At 44.1% G+C, this 20,839-nt stretch overlaps 2 protein-coding genes across 4 annotated transcripts in view; both read right to left on the reverse strand.

Annotated features, from left to right (window-relative positions):
* Positions 1-1,774: 1,774 nt before the first annotated feature.
* Positions 1,775-14,098, reverse strand: LOC105996695 (butyrophilin-like protein 8). Its single transcript, XM_013030877.1, has 6 exons — positions 14,050-14,098; positions 10,123-10,470; positions 8,075-8,350; positions 3,592-3,612; positions 3,161-3,187; positions 1,775-2,310 (listed from the first exon to the last, which is right to left on the reverse strand). Exons 1-6 carry the CDS (start codon positions 14,096-14,098, stop codon positions 1,775-1,777), a joined length of 1,257 nt encoding a protein of 418 aa, XP_012886331.1.
* Positions 14,099-16,533: 2,435 nt separating this feature from the next.
* Positions 16,534-20,839, reverse strand: part of LOC105996732 (butyrophilin-like protein 8) — a 9,568-nt gene continuing 5,262 nt past the window's right edge. The window contains exons 4-8 of one of the 3 annotated variants that reach the window (XM_013030917.1): positions 19,101-19,121; positions 18,636-18,656; positions 18,483-18,509; positions 18,177-18,203; positions 16,534-17,405 (exon numbers count right to left, since the gene is read on the reverse strand). In XM_013030917.1, coding sequence (XP_012886371.1) covers positions 16,876-17,405; positions 18,177-18,203; positions 18,483-18,509; positions 18,636-18,656; positions 19,101-19,121 — 626 coding nt within the window. In that variant the 3' untranslated portion in view covers positions 16,534-16,875. The remainder of the gene's footprint in view (positions 17,406-18,176; positions 18,204-18,482; positions 18,510-18,635; positions 18,657-19,100; positions 19,122-20,839) is intronic. The other 2 variants (XM_013030918.1, XM_013030919.1) reach the window with 2 other exon arrangements.

Genomic DNA, 20,839 nt, shown 5'->3' on the forward strand with positions numbered 1-20,839 from the left:
GGATTACAGGTGTGAGCCACCAGTGCCCGGCTTGATTCTCTAGATTCTTTAGGCAACTTTATTGAGTGTGTGTGTGTGTGTGCTGGTCCTGGGGCTTGAACTCAGAGCCTGGGTACTTCCCAAAGCTTTTGTGTTCAAGGGTAGTGCTCTACCACTTGGGCCACAGCTCCACAGCTTCTGGCTTTTCCATGGTTAATTAGAGATAAAAGTTCTACAAACTTTTCTGCCCAGGCTGGCTTTGAACCATGGTCCTCAGATCTCAGTCTCCTAAGAGGCTTGGTTTACAGGTGTGAGACCACCAATTCCTAGCCTCCAAGAGGTATTCTAACACAATATGAATATATTCTTTTTGACTCAGTGTTTTTGTGGGAGTAGGAAATCCTTGTCTGCTATCATTCAGAAATCTCTCCTCGATTATTGCTGTATTCAAATTCAACCATAGTTAAATCTCTGGAATTCTGCTCAACAGTTTTTTTTTAAATCAATTATCATATATTGATATGAATCACCTTTTTTCCAATAATAACTTTATTTTCCAACAATTATAGGTGCCTACACTGATTTTTAAGAATTATTTTATTTGAAAATAATCTCACTGCGAGTAACAAATGTACCTTTTCCTCGTTAGTAATATCTTACATAATTATAGTACATTATCAAAGTCAGGAAATAAACACTGGCACAATCCTTAGCTAGATTATCAGCCTAAATCATATTTCACCAATATCTGTATCCAGGCCGTATATACACATATGTGTACCGTGCTTTGCCAATTTGTTATATGTATAGATACATATCATCACCATCTTCTTACTTCTTTTCTTCCTTTCTTCTTCCTTCCTTTCTTCTCTTTTTCTCTGTCTTGCTACGTAACCCAAGTGAACCTCAAATTCATTATCTTACATCAGCCTTCCAAATGCTGAAACTATAGTCATGTGCCACCATGCCTAGACATACATTACTAAATATGATTTCCTAACGTTTTATGTAGGAATTTTGCATCAACCATTCATCAGGAACATGCAACTGTGGTTCTGCTTTCTATTTGTATAATGTCTGACATTTTAGCATTGGTCCTGTGGGCCTTACAGACTGAGTTAGCAAGTGTCTGCCCTCTTCAATTCTTTGTCTAGGAACAGAATAGATACGAGAGTAACGTAGTCCAAGGGAAGCTTATTGGAATGATGGAAAATTGAGTGAATATAGAACAGATAGAGGTCATATTGGGGAAAAATGTAATTTAAGAATGCATCCTTAACAAGTACTGTGCCATTGGCAAAAAGGCAAACCTAACTCTGATCATCTCTATAAACTTCCCTGTGACTTTTCTTTTTGTTGGTTGTGGGGCTTGAACTCTGGGCCTGGGCACTTTCTCTGAGCTCTCCAGCTCAAAGCGAGCGCTTTACTGCTTGAGCCACAGCACCACTTCCAGTTTTCTAGTGGTTTACTGGAGATAAAGAGTCTCACAGAGTTTCCTGCCCTGGCTGGCTTTGAACCATGATCCTCAGATCTCAGCCTCCTGCATAGCTAGGATTACAGGCATGAGCCACTGGCATCCAGCTTCCCTGTGACTTTTGAGGTGGGAATTATTGTTTCAGATTAACAAATATTTTCTGGGAAGGTCTCTGGATCTGATAAAGAATCATTGGTGCTTAAAGAGGGTTTAAAGTGTGAGTCTGTCCGGGTAACATTCAAGGGATCAAGGGGTCAGACACTTGTGGACAAGCCTCAGTTTCTCTTGTGGGAGGGTTTGAAGACATTGTAAAAGGAGAGCTCACTTTGCGTGACAGGGGGCTATGACTATGGGAGATACCTTTTCCTCATCGTGCGGATTGAGCTGTATGTAGGGCCTCAATAACCCTTTAAAACGACATGTCAGGGTATAAATGAGAGACTCGTCATCTACATTAAAGAAGGAGAGGGTCCCACACTCATAGTCCAGGAATATACCCACTCGTGTAAGGTTGCTTCTTGGGTAGAGGCGAATTCTATTGGGATTGTTTACAAAATAAAAGTCTTCCTTTTCATGTTCAAGGACCCAGTATCCATTCATTGGACTCAAGGTCACGTGCAGCTTCTTCCTGTCCACACTATCCTGACACACTCCCAAGCTCCAGCAGTTATTGTGCCCCACTTCCACTTCCCAGTAATGTTTCCCTGATAGGAAACCCTGATGAGCCACCAAACACTTTCCTACAAATCTCGTGTCCAGTTCAGATACATCTTGAGGAATTGGTTTATAGGTTACTCTTTTCAGATTAGAAATGTAGAGCTGGGGGTGAGCCGTGTCTGGGTCCAGAGTCAACGCCTCTATTCACATTGGGGAAAGGAGAAAGATAATATGTTATTGTCAGGGAACCATGGCCAGAAGTCACCTCCTCTCACTTGTAGTGCTTGGATTCAGGTTGAGATTAGGCGAGGCATAGGGGGAGAGGCACCACTGGACATTGGCTTTTCAGACTTTCCCTTCCCTCATCTACAGCCAGAGAGCCTCTCTATCATTTGAGGTCACAAACACCTGCCTATCATAACGATCCCCCAAATGTCTGTCCCTCTGTGTAAGCCCATTAAGTGGGGGACCCACAAAAAACTGCACTATCCATTTTTCTTCCATCTATCATTTCCTGCTCAACTTCACTCACTTCTTAATCAGCTAGGTCTCCTGCATGATTTCAGCATCCTGGAGTTTTGTCTGTGAACCCTTCCCCTTGCCCCATGACTAACTCTCTTGTATCTTTTCTCTTTTTCATTTTCTTTTTCTGGTCAGGGATGAGGCTTGAACTCAGGGTCTGGGTGCTGACCCTGAGTTTTGTTGCTCAAGGCTAAAGCTCTAGCACTTTGAGCCACAGCTCCACTTCTGTTTTTTATGGTAGTTAATTGAAGATAAGAGTCTCACAGACCTTCTAGCTCCAAACCACAATCTTCAGATCTCAGCCTCCTGAGTAGCTAGGATTACAGGTATGAGCCACCAGTGCCCAGCTCTCTTGTGTCTTAATTGGGACTGAAAAATATACCATGGAGACAGGCACCCTAAGGTAGATCACAGATTCATCATGCACAGGATACACAGGTCTTCCGATCAGAGATCTGTCACTCACTCATCAGCTTCTCCTATGCCCACCCAAGACTCTGTTCTGCTCTCATGTCTTCAGCACGTTACCTGCAAATTTCCAGGTTTCCTTCAATTCTGAAAATAAACAGATTAGGCATGTCATTACCCATTTGAAGAACAGGAAGCAGGGAGAAGGCAGTAGACCAAAGATGGTTCCCTTCTGTGGGCCAAGGATCTATTTGATGAGGCCAAATAAGGCCTTTTTTCAGCCTGTATCTGCTGATAGTATCTGGGTCTCCATGACCTTGAAGGCCATCACACGTTTGCCTCTGCAGGGAACCATAAGCTTCAGGTTGTAGGAGTTTACAAACCCAGGGACAAGAGAAAAAGAGGGAGGAGGAAGAACAATTTCTCTTACCCTCACGTCTCTGTTTTTTTCGCCACTCTGAAACAAACAAAAACACAAAAGAGAATCAAATCACAGAACGGGACCAAGAGGAGAAATGGGAGGGAAGTTCTTCATGTGATACTTATCTTACCGAGTTTATCCTGGACCTCCTCTGAAACGGAAAGCAGATAGTCAGTGGTGACACAGTCTTGGAGAAAACTCAAATGATCACAGGGAGTTGAAGGAGGCACTCCGACCCCACCCCACAGGTTTCTTGGGCCCACACCCACTTCAGAAAGCTAATGAAATCTCAGGTTCCTATCTTGTATGAGATGTTCCAATAGGCAAAATTTGTAGATAATCTCAAAGTTTCTAGGCTTGATACCCATGCTAAAATGGCCAGTGTACTCTGGTTTCTCTTCAGATCATATAAATCTTTTTTACCTGTTTCTAAACTTCCCAGATCTGTAAGGATCAGTTCTAGTTAAAGAAATGGGGAGAGTAAAGAAGTTGCTTCCATAGACCAAACTTTCTGGCTAGTTGGGAAACACAATAGGAAACAAATGGCTCAACCCATCCATCTAGACCTCAGGAGAATGGTGTATGGAAGGGTCCAAACATAACAAGATACTTACTTAATTCTTTCAGAATTTGTTCTGAAACACACAAAAAAGTATTGAGTGGTTAATAGAATAGTATATAAGGTACAAATACAAACATGGCCCCTCACTCAGGGGGGGGGGCAGGCTGTGAATCTGGAGGGCTGGGTTTCTCCTAGAATTCCCCTTTAGTGTCAAACTCCTAGTCTTTATATTGAACTCTATCTAAACTCTAACAAAATATCAGGATCATTCAGACTGGAGAAGAGGATGGAACTCTAGGCTCCTGAGGAGGTAAGGATGGTGGTTATCAGGGAGTTGACAGCTGACTTGGGAAAGTGAGATTATGGCCCATATCCTCATGATGGAATATTACCTCCAAAGAGGAGAAAATTGGTTCTTGGTGATAAAAACAAAAACCCCACTAAACTTCTCATCCAGGCACTGATGGCTCACTTCTATAGTCTTAGTTATGCAGAAGGCTGAGATGTGAAGATCACCATTCAAAGCCAGCCCAGGCAGGAGAGTCCGTGAGACTCTGGTGGTTAATCTTCAATTAACCACCAGAAAGCCAGAAGTGAAGTGGTGATGTGGCTCAAAGTGATACAGTGCTAGTATTGAACAAAAGGGCTCAGGGACAGCACCTAGGCTCTGAGTTCAAGCCCTACAACAGACCAAAAAAAATCTTCTGCAGGCTGAATATTACTTTATATTATCTTACTTTTATTTCCTTAAATATAAATTTGTTTCAACTGGAATGAACTTTTTGTTGTTGTTGGTTGCAGGGCTTGAACTCAGGGCTGGCACTTTCCCTGAGCTTTTTGGTTCAAGGCGAGCACTCTATCACTTTGAACCACAATGCCATTTCTGGTTTTCTGGGATAAGAGTGTTAGACTTTCCTGGCTTTGAACTGTGATCTTCAGATCTCAGCCTCCTGCCTGTCTATAGTGAACTTTTTAAAAAAAATTATGAACTATTGGTTTATTTATTTATTTTTTCCAGGGCTGAGAACTGAACCCAGGGCCTTGCATGTGCCAGGCGGGCGCCCTTCAGCTGGGCTAAACCCCCAGCCCCTGGTTTATTTTTTTTTTCACTTGTGGAAAACACTGGTTTATTACATGTGAGTTCACAGAATGGATACTTGAGAATTTTAAAAATGAGTTAGGAATAACAACTGGATATAAAATCTCCAAATCCTAAAACCTGAAATAACCAATTCATAAGTTTTCTTAATTTTTTTCTCATGATTAGCATAGCTTGAAAACAGTGCTTGAACTATTGGTTTAATCCTTAAGAATTTGTATCAGCCCTATCATTTCTGAAAATTATTCTTAAAATGATTTTTTTTAATCTGGGGGTCTGGGAAGGTGGCTCAGTGGTAGAGTGCTTGCCTTGCATGCATGAGGCTCTGGGTTCAATTCCTCAGCACCACATAAGCAGGGGGGAAAAGCCAGAAGTGGTGCTATGGCTCAAGTGGTAGAGCACTAGCCTTGAGCTGGAGTTCAGGCCCCACGACCAACAAAAAAAATCTGGCTCCTTTACAGTGTACGAAAATCTTGGCCATGTTGGTCATTCCTTAGGATGTCATTTCAGATCAGTACAAAGGAGGGTGAAGATGGTGATTCCTGGAAACAAGAGGATGGGATTAAGAAGCCCTGGGCTGTCAGAAGAGATCTAAGAGGTCTGAGAATCCATGATCTAGACAACATTGGATCATGAATTAGCCACTAGCTCATCTCTTCTCTTCTCTCTCTTCTCTCTCTCTCTCTCTCTCTCTCCCACCCCTTCTTTCCCTGTCTGTTTTTCTTTTTTCCCCTTCCTCTCACTTACCCTTGGATTTGGAGAATGAAACGATCATCATAACAATCCAAATACACCCACCAATGCAGAGTAATATGAATACAATAGAAACTAGTAACCAGTGTGAGCTCTTGAAAAATGTATCTGAAAAACAGCCAAAGAAACTCCTTAATGCGTGTGTACCAGCAAAACCAGATGGTTGTCACTAATGGCCAATATCCTCTTTCATCCCAAGTATACTTTTCTATAATTTCTTCTATATGTTAAAAGTTTTCATTCTTGTCATGTTTGGTGGCACATCCCAGAATTCCAGCACTGAAAAGGCTAAAGTAGCAGGTTTGTGAGTTCAAAGCTAGCCTGGGCTACATCATTTGTTTGAAGGCCAACCGACACTACCAACTCTGTGTCAAGAAAGTGTAAGAAAAAAAAGTGTTTTATTGAGTGGAATCTTCTTCTTCTTCTTTTTTTTTTTTGGTCCAGTCATGGGGCTTGAACTCTGGGCCTGGGCACTGTCCCTCAGCTCTTCAGCTCAAGGCTAGCGCTCTACCACTTAAGCCACAGAGCCACTTCCGGCTTTTTTCTTTTTGCTTATGTGGTGCTGAGGAATTGAACCCAGGGCCTCAGGCATGCAAGGCAAGCGCTCTACCACTGAGCCACCTTCCCAGCCCCCATTGAGTGGAATCTTCTAATGATGATTTGTTTTGGTTTACTCCCTTGAGGTTCAATTTTTATATTTATATATATATATATATAATTTTATTTATTTATTATTTACCAGTCCTAGGGTTTGAACTCAGGGCCTGGGCACTGTCCCTGAGATTCTTTTTCTCAAGACTAGCACTCTATCACTAGAGCCACAGCACCACTTCCGGCTTTTTTTCTGTTTATGTGGTACTGAGGAATTGAACCCAGGGCTTCATGCATGCTAGGTGAGCACTCTCCCACTAAGCCAACTTCCCAGTCCTTTAGTTTATTCTTTTGAATAAGGTCTCTACTATTTTCCTGAGGCTAGCATGGACTGTGATCTTCCCACTCATTTCTCACCACAACCTGGGATTATACAGGCATGCACCACCAGGCCTAGTTTATTGGCTCAGATAAGGGGTCTCATCAAGTTCTTAATTATATTTGTAATTTTCTTTCATCGACTAATAACTTTAGTATAACAACAAGTAACCTTTTTATGATCATAGCTTTAGTTTTCTTAAGTTTTGCTTCAATTGAGTTTGAAGGGAGTCAGGTGCTGGTAGCTCAAGCCTGTAATCTTAGCTACTCAGAAGGCTGAGATCTGAGGATCATGGGCAGTCAGTCTAGGCAGGAAACTACAGAAGACTTATTTCCAATTAATCACCAGAAAAACAGTTGTGGCACTGTAACTCAAAGCGGTAGTGTGCTAGTCTGGAATGAAAAAAGCTTAGGGACAGCACCCAGATCTTGAGTTCAGGCCCCATGACTGACAATAATAAAAAAAGTTTTAAGGGGAAAACCATGGATCATTTTTGGGGGGAGGGGTCAAAGCTAACCCTCTACCACTTGAGCCACAGCACCACTTCTGGTTTTCTGGTGGTTAACTGGAGATAAGAGTCTCACAGACTTTCCTACCAGGGCCTGCTTTGAACTGCAATCCTCAGATCTCAGCCTCCTGAGAAGCTAGGATTACAGATGTGAGCAACCGGGGTCCAGCCATGAATGATTTTTTAAAATGTGTATCATCAGTACAAAAGAGTTTCATTGTGATATTCATATGTGCATTCAATGCAATTTGATCCTAGCAACCCTATTATTACTTTCTTATCTCCCTCTCAATTTTTGAAAACAATTTAATTTTCTATTCTATTTATGTAAGGCATTCAATATTTTTTCTTTTTCTTTTCTTAGTCCAAGATTGGGAGTTGAACTTGGTACCTGATGCTTTTGTTCATTGGCTAGTACTTTCCCAACTGACCCACGCCTCTGGCCCCACAATATACTTTAACTATATCCACTTCCCCTTATTTCTCTCCTTCTTTCCCTCTCTCTAGTTCTTCTTTTAACAATCTCCAGGGGAGAGATCTGTGGGGAGGAAAGTTAATCTACTCCCAAGAATTCTAAGCAACTCTATTGGTGATTTTCATTTTCATATCTTGTTTACTTGTCTTTCAGAACAAACCTTACAAATAAGACAATACTAAACAATCCCCAGATAGAACCTCTTTACTTTCTAAGTGCTGCACGTACCTACTCATGTCTACTTACTTCTAATCCATATTCTGGATTTCACTACTCGGCTGTGGTCAGTGTGTTGGATGGAACAGGCTACGCTCCCAGAATCCTCTTGGACAGTAAGGGAGGTCTCCACATCAAAAAGGCCTTGAGTATCTTCATTTACTTTGGAGTCTGAGGGTAACTCAAGTTCGTCTGGACCTATCCACTTCATTATGGGTTGGGAAACCCAACCAGAGGACTGACAGAGTAGCTGAATGCCTCCATCAACATATCCCATGACTGAAATGAGAGGAGGTGAACCCAAAACTGCGGAGGAAACAGAGAAAGATGAACATAAAGATCATATCCTAAGCCCACAGTTGTCCTAAGCAAGGTTGATCAAGCTCATCCATAAAACAGCCCTCCCTTCTTTCATATTATCCCTTATACTTTTACACAAATAGTTCTCTGTGGCGTGTGTGTGTCTGTGTGTATGTGTGTGTGTGTGTTACACATGCCAGTACTAGACTTGAACTCAGGACCTGGGTGCTATCTCTTAGCATTTTTTGTTCAAGGCTGACTACTACCACTAAGCCACACTTCCAGGTTTTTGCTGGTTAATTGGAGATAAAAGTATAGAGCATTTGACTGCACAGGCTGACTTGAATGGTCAATTTTCAGATCCAGTTCCAAAGCAGCTAGGATTACAGGTGTGAGTCATGAACACTTGGCTCTCTAAGCTTTTCCACAGCTTGTTCATTTGATAAGCATTTAGCTAGTACTAGATGCATAGCTAACTAAATACCTGAATTTGATGAGGTAACTAAATCAGAATCCACTTTCAATGAGGTATTTCCTGAGTAAGCAGAGAGATAAGATCAAAGAAGTGAAACTTGACAAGTATAGCCAAGGAGAAAATGAATGACTAGGGGAAGTCCTAGCTTCCAGGAGGTGGCATTTGTACCCTGCTAGGTCAGATAAATGTGGTTTGGTAACTGGACAAGTAGAGATGGATAGAGAGGTCCGGGCAAGCAGCTAGGATTACAAGTGTGAGCCGCTGGTGCCTGGCTTCATATAACACTTCTGTTAGGTGTAGTTCACCACTCCAATCATGTGGTTTTGGCCTCTGTAAGCTTTGTGGTAGCTACGCTCAGGGCTGCAAGCCTTTGGGACAGGAGTGTACTTGCAGTGGCTTCTCTGTATCTCCCAAATAAATTACCATATAACAAGGTGACAGTTCAACGTGTGGGTGTCATCATGACAAGAACCCGTATGTAGGCAGGCACTGGTAGCTCACACGTGCAGTTCTTGCTACTCAGGAAGCTGAGCTCTGATGATCTCAGTTCCAAGCCAGCCCAAGCAGGAAAGTCCATAAGACTCCTATCTCCAATAAACTACTCAGAAATAAAGCTGGAAGTGGCCTTGAGTAAAAGAAGCTTAAGGACAACACTCAGGACTGATATCAAATCCTAAGACTGAAACAAAAAGAAGAAAAGAAAAGAGAGAAAAGAATAAAGAACCCATGTGTGTGACACGGAAATAAGAATACTGTGTCTAAGTAACATCTCTGTCCTCACCACTGCGAGGATGCCTTGCTGGGTGGGTGGGGGCTTTTCACCCAGCTCTGAAAGGCCTGGAGGTGAGACAGGCCATTCTTTATATTGCAGATGTATCATGCGGTGGAGCCCCAGGAAAGCTCTGCTTCAGAGACTGCTCCTCCTTGAGTATTCCCCTAGATGTTGTCTGCTGTTGTTGAGCTTGGATCCCGACCCCAAAACACGTGGTTTTTGTGTGTATAAGCTTTGTGCAAGCTCTGTTCTGGGCTGCAGGTCTTTGGAACTAGAGACCACGTGCAGTTGCTGGCTTTCTAAGAAAGACTCCCAATTCCACCTCTCAAAATGTGGCTTCTGTGTTTCTCGCAAATTCCCACATATCAATACAATGATAGAAATGTGCACACAATTCACAGCCACGTGGAAATGGAGGCTATTGTCTGCTAAGTAAATGATAGGGGGAACCCTTTAAGCGCACAAAATTTTATAAGATCTAGAATCTCTCTGCAAGACAACTTGGTTATGAGTTCTCTGAAATTAGCTGACCTGTGACCTCCAGATCCCAGATGGCCTCATGTTGATGAGTTTTGGAGCTGAACCAGCACCCGTATATACCAGTGTCTGAGGGGACCACTTTCTGCAGCTTTAGCAACACACGCCCATTTGTAATGAAGTCCTTCACCAGTTCTGTTCTTCCTTTGTACTGCGTCATCTGCATGTATCTCTTGTCTTTCCCATCCTGGTAGAGGAAGACTATGGCATTGAAGTAATCCTTGAAGAACCTCACTTCCATAGCCTCTGCGTTTGTCTCAGGAGAGAGCGAGCAGGGGAATGTGACATCTTCCCCCTCCCAGACCTGGATGGTTTGTTTTGGTCCAAGTACTTTCCACTGGCCTGCAGGAAGAGACATAGAAGGTAGCCGAACAAAACACACGTCAGTGCTTGCCACTCAGGGTGGCTTTGGGAGATGATGTGCAAGGGGGAGGACCTTCACCCTGATCTCCTTCCTAAAGCAAATGACTTCAATCTGCACATCTCTATTTTTACATTGATAAAATCCTTCTTCTTCTTATTTTTTTCCAAATTTTTATTGTGATTAAGTGGTTACAGAATTTCCAAAATGTCACAGTATGGTGGGATAGTCATGCGTAAAGTCACAAACACATTCCAACTTTCATGGGGCAAATTGTCTCTCATGGTCTGTAACATTTATGAGTTCTATGAGCTTTGCAATAGTGATTTCTTCCACCTTGGGTGATGTGTACATTTCTTTTGTTCTGCATAGCGTCAGCGGTTCCCTCTTTCCCACTTGTTCCCTCCTTCCCATCACTGCCATTGAGTTGCTGAGTTCATTTTGACCAATGTCCAGTGCAGCTGATGGGTCCCACTGTTGTATGTTTTTCCCTGATTCCCTCTAGTTCTGTGTCCTCCTCCAGGTTTCCCTCAGGTGTGCACATATATTTATATATGTGATCAGCAGCATGGAGTTATTTAGTAGTGATTTGACCAGATGAGTGGAAGTTCTTTGTTTCTTGTCTAATTTTTTCATATCACCTTACATTTTGGATTCAAATCTGCTTATCAGGGAGACCATTGCATCTTCTTATACTTGATAGATAACACATGCACACCAGTCACTTTGGTCCTCATGCCCATCCCTACAGCTGTGTCTTAATAATATTTCAACTTTCAAGATGACAAAGCATGTTTCAGAAATAAATTTCGCTGGGGCTAGGAAGGTGGCTCAGTGGTAGAGCGCTTGCCTTGCATGCATGAGGCCCTGGGTTCGATTCCCCAGCACCACATAAGCAGAAAACAAAAAGCCTGAAATGGCGCTGTGGCTCAAGTGGTAGAGTGCTAGCCTTGAGCTGAAGAGCTGAGGGACAGCGCCCAGGCCCAGAGTTCAGGTCCACGACCGGACTCCCCCCCCCCAAAAAAAATAAAAAGAAATGAATTACACTATCCAGATGAATGAGAGGCACATTGTAATTTCAGACCCTCTGACAAGAGAAGATGCTCTACCCACATTTTCTCTCATTCATCTACCTGCCCCACTAGCATTCACAGCAGCAACTTTTCCATCTCGTTTGCTAAAAAACAAAGACCCCCTCTGTATCTCTCTGTCTCTCTCTTTCTATGTCTCTCTCTGTCTCTCTGTTTCTCTGTCTCCCTGTCTCTTTCTCTCTGAACATAGCTCTCCAGTTCAGGGAAATTTGTTTGCTTGAAATACAGGAGTATATTTTGTAAATATTGCATGGATACAATAAAAGATGTATACAAAACACTCTTTGACTGTAGTAACTATTTATTTGTGCTTCCTTGCTTAATTAAAAAAATTTGCAGAGTATTTTAGTTGGCTACAATCTGAAAGATGCCATTATGACCCTAACAAAGAGATTTCCCACTTTTTATTTCAGAGATTTCTTCTTCAGTGTGTTCCTAGGGTGGTATATTGTCTCTATAACCCGCACTTTTACACTTGTGGGATAGTGGTTTCTACATCATGATTCTGACCTTATTCTTGCATGATTCAATTCTATATTGACACACCTTTCCTTTAGTTTGTTTGTTTTCTTGCTACATTTTGCCCCTTTTCTACAACTCGACAGTTGAATCACCTGGAATCAATTGTGTTCATTTGTGTGTGTGTGTGTGTGTGTGTGTTGTGTCTGCTGATACTGGGCTTGAACTCAAGGCCTAAGTGCTATGCCTTAGCTCTTTCACTCAAGGCTGGCACTCTAACACTTGAGCCACACCTCCACTTAGGCTTTTGGATTGGCTAATTGGACATAAGAGTCCCATAGGCGTTCTTGCCAGGGGCAGCTTCAAATAGTGATCCTCAGATCTCAGCCTCCCGAGTAGCTAAGATTATGGGCAACATCCTGCATACCAACTATTTCTTGATATATTGTATTATAAAACATGTTTATAATAATATATATTACATATTTTATAGAATTTATATATTTTTATAATATATAAAATATTTATTATAAGTATTTTATGAAAAGATATATATAGTATATATAAAAGTAAATATGAAAATATAAATGTCTATATAAAATATACTTACATAAAATATAAGTATAGTTTACAAATTTTTCTGAAATGAACTTCTCACAATCTTGACAGAGGCCATTATTAGATGAACCTTAACTTTAAACGTGTCCTTCGCCTCTCTGCTAGCCTGGACAAGCAGCTGAGTCCCTAGCACCGCCCCCACCCCAGAGGCCTCCACAGCACAAGGGACACACCCACGCCAGCCCCTCACAGCTAACCTGTCCTCTGCCCCAGCTTGCTCCTGCATTTGGCACTTGCTCATGTCTGGGGTAGAACGGCTCAGGGGTCCTGAGATTTAACAACCTCGACTGCAGATCCTGAATAGATGGGACACAAAGCAGAGGAATTCCCAACCTTTCCTTGCTCTCTTTGAACACATCTGCACCTTGGTATGCATGGTTCTTCTAAAGTTCCTCCTCACCTCAGGCTCCCAGTGAGCCTGCACCCCAATTGTTCTCAGTAAGGAGCTGCTTGGAGCACTCTCTGGGGCTTTCCTACCTTAAGGCGGCCCTCTTCCCCTCCCTTTGTTCCCCAGACTCCCCTCCTAAACAAAGCAGCTGCAGACCACTGCTTGTCACTAGATTTGCTTTAGAGAACCCAGCATAAGTCAGTGCAGTGACTGTGAGGGGCTGCTGAGTGAAGGGACCACGTTTGTGAGTTTCTCTAGTTCTCTAGTTCTCTGATCAGCCCTTGCTGCATTCACTCTTCTTGCCTACAGCAGCTGCTTCCATTCTTAGCTTTCCCACACAGGACGCAGGGAGAAAGCCGTGGTGCTGAACACACAAGGAACCAATGTGTGATCCACACATTGTGTGTGCCACACCCCACTGTCCTCCCTACAGCCATCAGCAAGGAGGTACAGCCGCCATGTCCGAACAAGTGAGCAGACACTTTGAACCATGCTGAGCCACAAAGCCCAGACGCAGGGGAAATGGGAATGTGAGAAATCAAGTCTTTCTGCCTCTGCCCCCATGTCCAAGATCTTTTGTGCTGCCTCTCCTAGAAATGGAAAGGAGGCAAAAAAAAAAAAAAATTCTCATCAGGAAGTGAGTGAGAATGCGATGAGAGGCACTCTTGCAATTCTTCTTCAACACACCACACAGAGCGTTTCTGGGCTACTTTTCTGGTGCCTCTCTACAGAAATGCTCACATCCTTCCCACTGCCCCATTCCCATTCCTTCCCACAACCACCTGCTATGGGCAGAGTCCAGCGGAGGATGAAGAGAACCCAGGAAAACAATCCACAAAGAGGCATCTATCCCTCTTCTTCTGCAATTATAAGGAGAGAACTCGACCTGTTAATGAACAAGAAGGAGAGAGACAGAGACAGAGAGAGACAGAGAGAGAGACAGAGAGAGAGACAGAGAGAGAGAGACAGACAGAGAGACTCTGTCTTTGTCCTGGATAACTTACCTGCCCCCAGCTGGAGGAGACTGAACAGCGGTATGAGCACAAGGACCATGGCTGTGCTTCATGGAGATTTCCTGTCAGCTCTCCCAGGTCTGGGAGCTGAGCACTGGATCGGCTCACCAGGCACTGAGAGTGAAACTATGTCATTCCTCTGATATTCTCCCTCACGCGGATGGAGCTCTGTGCCAGAAGCATGGGGACTCTGGACCTTGAACTACCTCTGTATGGCACCATAAATTTCAGGGGGAAAAGGGAATAGGAAAAGAGTGAGTCAGTGAAAATATGGCCTTGTCCTAGGGCAAGCCTGTACCCTGGGCGATAGCAGGAAGGCCACAGACACTGGGGCATTTTTGAGATCCAGGCTGGGAAGGTAAAGTTTGGGGCTTGCGTAGAGACTCAGTTGGTGTTGCAGGAGAGATCACCCTGGCAGAAGATGGTGGGGTCTTAGATTAGAAGTAAAAGTGGTGCTCATAGAGGCTCCTGAGGTAGTTCTACCACTGCTTTCTCGTCTTGAATTCAGTGCCAGGACTCTGGTTATGTGAAGAGATCCACTGGGTTGGGAAAGATTGCAAGGTTGGTGCGGGAAGGTAAAGACACAGTCCCCAGTCATACCTTCCATTCAGTCATCACAGACAGACAAATGGGAATTGAGGCAGTCATTTCCATCAGTCAGCTCTTCTCTCCCTCTCCCTTATTTCCCTTTCCACATCTTAAAATATTTTCAATAGTTCTATGGTTCAGTTTTTCACACATATGCATGCTTCTTTTTTTTACCAGTCCTGGGCTTGAATTGAAGATTTGGGTGCTGTCTCCAAGCTCCTTTTGCTCAAGGAGAGTGCTCTACCACTTGAGCCACAGCCCTACTTGTGGCTTTCTGGTAATATATTAGCAGTAAAAGTCTCACTGACTTTCCTGCCCAGGCTGGCTTTGAACCATGATTTTCAGCTCTCAGACTCCTGTGTAGCTAGGATTACAGGCGTGAGCCACCATCAGATGAAATACGATATGCTTCTTAAACATTACCATTAAGTAGCTGGACAAAGAGGTTACAGTTCCATGTGAGGTTCTGAGTACAATGGTGTACAGTATATTTTCACTCTTTTCATCTCACATGTCACTTCTACTCTCCTGCTGTTTTCAAACCTGTTTTACATCACCGAATTTCATTTTTAAGGGCAAGATTCTACACACGAGAGAGAAATTTCAGCTTGGATTATTTTTCTCCACATGATGCTCTCCAGTTCCATCAAGGGACATAATTTCATCCTTCGTGATACCTGATTCACACTCCATGGTGTATTTATTACATTTTCTTTATCCCTTGACCAGTTGTTGGCACCTAGGCGGATTCCGCAGCTGGGTTATTGGGGACAGCGCTGTGATAGGCGGGGTTGTGCAGCCATCTGTCTTCTAGGGTGATTCGGACACTCTTCAGATAACTCAAGAACTATTCCACAGGTGATTTGGAATTGGGGAAATTAGTTGATGTGAAATAGACAAACAAGGGGGCTGTGAAGGTGGCTCAGTGGTAGAGCACTTGCCTTGCATGCATGAGGCCCTGGGTTTGATTCCTCAGCACCACATAAGCAAAAAGAAAAAAGCCGGAAGTGGTGCTGTGGCTCAAGTGGTAGAGCGCTAGCCTTGACCTGAAGAGCTGAGGGACAGCGCCCAGGCCCAAAGTTCAGGCCCCACGACCGACAAAAAAAAAAAAAGAAATAGACAAACAAGGATCATGTTGGCCATTCATTTCCTTTTTATTATCTCTCAGTAGCTGTACAAAGGAGATGCAATTCAACCAAGCAGTTTATGAATCCAATGTCGTCCCTTTCATCTATCTCCTCCCCTCTCCCATCCCTCCCAAGCCAACCTTTCCCTCCACATTCATTTTTTTTAAATTTTTTATTGTAAAGATACTATACAGAGGGTTACAGTTACATGAGTGAGGTAATGAGTACACTTCCTCTTGAACATTGTTAGCCCCTCCATTGTTTTCCCCCTACCATCCCCTCCCTCCCTCCCTTCCCCGAAGTTCTTTTTTTTTTTTTGATTGTGATTAAGTGATTACATAATTTCTAAGTCACAAGTTCATTCTAACTTTCCTGGAGCAAATTGTCTATCACAGTCTGTAATATATAACAGTGTTCACATGTTATACACCATACATGTGATCAGCAGCACCTCCACATTCATTTTCAGTGGTAGAGCGCTTGCCTCGCATGCATGAGGTCCTGGGTTCCATTCCTCAGCACCACATCAGCAGAAAAAGCCGGAAGTGGCACTGTTGCTCAAGTGGTAGAACGCTCACCTTGAGCTGAAGGGCTGAGGGACAGCGCCCAGGACCAGTGTTCAGGTTCCACAATCAACAACATTAAAATTTGGGGGCTGGGAAGGTGGCTCAGTGGTAGAGCGCTTGCCTTGCATGCATGAGGCCCTGGGTTCGATTCCCCAGCACCACAAAAGCAAAAACAAAAAACATCATTAAAATTTTTTCTGTGTCTCCTGACATAGGAATCATCATCCTTCAACTGACAGATGAGGATCTGAAAACTGTGACTGGCTGAAAGTCTCTTAACTGGATAAACTTTCCACAAACGAAATACATAGCCATCTTCTTCCTTCTTCGCCTCAGAGCAGCTGTGAACCCCAACTCCATGTGGCGGAGATGCTGTCTCCTCATCTAGAAGCAATTACTATTAGCTTCTGTAGGGTTCTCAGGCCAGTAGAAAACAAGAAAGGCAATAGCTTCAGTGAGTGAGTGATGGGATTACCAATAATGATCACCCCAGGAGAAGAAGAATGAGCAAACTTTGGGAAGAAGCCCTGCTTCTCTTAGGACACTGGGCAGATGAAGATGGGATGTTGCCATTCCTTCCCGAACATCTGAAGCTGGATGTAGGGCCTCAGTAAGCCTTGGGACTTAATGTCCAAAGTAAGAATCCGAGACCCATCATTTATATTGAAGAAGGAGATGGCCCCATCCTCCAGATCCAGAAAGATCCCCACTCTCCGAGGGGGGGTTTGGGGGAAGAGATTCACTGTCTGGGGGTTGATTGTGAAATATTGCTTGTTTCCCCATAGGCCAAGGAGCCAGTACCCATTGTCAGGAGACAAGGTCACATGTTTCTCTTTCCTGTCCACATCGTCCCGGCAGACCCCCAGATACCAGCGCTTGTTGTAGCCCACGTCTACCTCCCAGTAATGCTTCCCTTCCGAGAAACCCTGAGAAGTGACCACGCACTTCCTCGTGAATCTCTTCTCTGAGAACTCCACTGCCTGGGCAACATCCTTGCAGTATACAGATCTTAGATCTTGAATGTAGAGCTCAGGGTGAGCTGATTCCGGGTCCAGGGTCACCTCCACTGCAGCCAGAGTAGAAAGAGAAGGAGCATGCGTCATTGATGTGGCCTGTGACAGTATATTAACTCTTTGCAATACTCTTTGGAATCCGGTGAGTCCCAAAGCCAGAGTCTCCAATGGGCCCTACCCTTCAGATGCTTTTCTATCTTTTGTTTGTTTGTTGGTCAGGAGTCTTGAACTCTGGGCCTGGGTGCTGTCCCTGAGCTCTTCAGCTCAAGGCGAGCACTCTACCACTTGAGCCACAGTGCCCCTTCTGGTTTTCTGGTGGTTCATTGGAGATAAGAGTCTCATGGACTTTCCTGCCTAGACTGGCTCTGAATCACCATCCTCAGATCTCAGCCTCCTGAGTACCGGCACCTGGCTGCTTTTCTATCTTTAGTGAGTCCCACAGCTTCATTGATGCCTGGAGTGCCCAGCTGTGACTTCAACCCAAACTTACGTTTGTCTCTTCATTTAATTTCCTATTTGATTTATGAGGAGAAAGTTCTCCCCTGTCCATCAGCCTCTCGTCTGCCAGTTCCTGTGGAATAGACTTCCTTCACCCTTGTCCCTGGCCAGTCAGTACTTCTGTCTATCACCTGGAGTTTTGCCTGTGACCTGCACCCTGGCTGATTCAGGCCCTGCTCTGACCCTTTCTAGACCTTAGTTGAAAGTGTGTCCTGGAGAAGATGAAGACCCCTGGATCCTCTTCAGGTTAGATGGGTTCCATAGCTCCCTCTTTGAAACCCACAGGAAGCTGTCTGCCCTGTGGCCCCCTCAGACATCTGGTATACCTGCATGTTTCCGGGCTGTTCTCCATTCTGAAAACAAGCAGAGAGAGTAGATGGTTCAGCATCTGCCTGGTGACCGGAGGCTGGGTGAGGGGACTAGACCCAGGGTGTTTGCACATTTGGAGGTGTCGTGGACCCACTAGTGAAGGCCATGGGGCATCTCTACAAAATGCAACTTATCCTCATGTGCAGACAGTGAAGGATTGCCATCATACGTGCTTGTGTCTGCAGGCTCCCACAGGACTCAGGCCAGAAGAGTCCATTAGTCATGGACTTGGAAGAGGACTGGGGAAGAACATATCTTCTCACCTGCGTGTCCGACTTTCTCTTCCTTGTCTGCAATCAAAACATAGAAAAGGTTGCAACTTCAGAATTGAGGACTAGGGGAACACACACGTGTGTGTGTGTGTGTGTGTGTGTGTGTGTGTGTGTGTGTGTAGAAGGTTCAATATATACTCTTACCTAAGATTTCCTTAAGCTTTGCTGAAACAACAATAAAAACAGAATATTCAGTAGTCATACAGATTTGGATAACTGTTCAAACATCAGGCTGGGGGTGAGAGGGAAATGGAGGGAAACATCTTGCAGTGATTTCATCATTGTGAATCCTCATATCCCCCAAAGATCTCATGAATCAACAACTCTCTCCCTCTACCTTTCCACCCCCCCCCCCCCCCCCCCCCCCCGCCCTGCCACAAAGATAGGTCAACAGGCAAAATTTACAGAGAATTTTAGCACCTCCTCCACACATGGGAGGCTGGATTCTTTCATCAATGAGTGGGGAAGGGAGTTGCTTTTTTATTTGCCTTGGCTGCCCAAGCTTCCTGTCCAGCTTGGTGCCACAGTAGCCTGCAGATGGCCCAGACAGTGGAACAGGGGAGATCTATGAGTGGAGTGAAAGTTATCAGAATTTGATGAAGCACTCACCCAATTCTGCCTGCTCCTTCCCTGAAAAGAAAACAGTACTGAGTGGTCCACCAGGGGGTGAAGGATGGAACCAGACCTGATGCCTGCCTCAGGTGGGAAGACTGTGGCTAGACGGGGCTTCTTCGCACTCTACTTTTGTGCTCTGCACCCACTCCCAAACTAGTAGCAGTGTCTCTACCTGGGGTAAGACAAGAAATAAGGACCATTCACTCTAAAGAGAGGAACTTATCTATTATCTATTATCCCAGGGTCTTGGGAATGATGGTTAGGGAGGGAGAAGGTGGCTGGGTATTGGAGGTGGGATGATGGCATTCATTCTCAAAGGAACTGGGTTATCCTCAAGAGGAGAAAATTGCTTCCTGGGTGTAAAATCTTACTGGAGCAGAACTGACTTTTTGTTTGCTTGTTTTTGTTTTGAGACAGGATCACTTCATATAAGTCAGGCATTCCTAGAACTCTTTTATTTATTTATTTATTTTAAATTGTGAATATACCATACAGAGGAGTCCCGATTACATGGGCAAGGTAACAAGTACATTTCTTATCAAGCATTGTTGCCTCCTACAGTCCTAGAACTCTTATTCTTCATACTTCATTCTCTCGAGTGCTGGGATTAGAGGCAGGTGCGGCTGAGGCAGGATACATTGAGGATACATTCCTTCCTGAGAGATGCATTTCTCATCCCAAGAATTAACATTTGTTTGGGAGGATGTGTCCCTTCCTGAGAGAAAAATGCTCCTCGCCACCCCTCCCCTCCCAGACAAACAACCAAAATGTTACACAAGAGCTAGAAACTTAGAAAGTGTTAATAACACAAGGGTGACTAGAGAGCAAAATGAACTCCTAGGCTTAAGTCAGACCCCCTTGGTTTACCCTATAAATACCTGTAACAGTCACTCCTCTAAGGCACCCACACTGTTGGAGTGTGTGTCTGCTCTTCTGCTTTTGTCTGCCTGTTGTCTGCTTGCCTGCTTGCGTGCTTACTCAATAAAGCTTTGCCAAGTTTTCTAACCACTGTGGCGTGTCCAGAAATTCTTATTCAGCGATTGAGTCGAAGACCCTCAGTGAAGTGGCCATACTTTTTTTTTTTTTTTAATTTTTTTGGTCGGTCGTGGGGCCTGAACTCTGGGCCTGGGCACTGTCCCTCAGCTCTTCAGCTCAAGGCTAGTGCTCTACCACTGGAGCCACAGCACCACTTCTGGCTTTTTCTGCTTATGTGGTTTTGAGGAATCGAACCCAGGGCCTCAGGCATGCAAGGCAAGCACTTTACCACTGAGCCACCTTCCCAGCCCAAGGCCCTACTTTTAAAGGGAAATTTCACCAACCTTCATCTGCCTCTGGGTGACACCTCCACACCTGGGACTTATTATTATTTAATCCCCACCCCCGACTTATTTCTTCTACAAAGTTTTCAACTACAACATAACATTTTGCTAGAATCTTGGTGCTGCTCTTAGACTTTTCTATCAGTTCAACAGTACACATGAAGTACTTCTCTCCCTGATTCTGTCACTGGATGCAGGTGAAGTTTCCTGAGCAAAAGAGAGTCAGAGACAGAGCCCAAGTCCTGAGTTCAGGACTGGCAAAAAAAAAAAAAAAAGCAGGAATTCTTCACTTAAGATTCTTTTTTTTTTTTTTTTTGCCAGTCGTGGGGCCCGAACTCTGGGCCTGGGCACTGTCCCTCAGCTCTTCAGCTCAAGGCTAGTGCTCTACCACTTGAGCCACAGCGCCACTTCCAG

This window comes from Dipodomys ordii, unplaced genomic scaffold (assembly GCF_000151885.1).
Source record: "Dipodomys ordii isolate 6190 unplaced genomic scaffold, Dord_2.0 Scaffold135, whole genome shotgun sequence".
NCBI lineage: Eukaryota > Metazoa > Chordata > Mammalia > Rodentia > Heteromyidae > Dipodomys > Dipodomys ordii.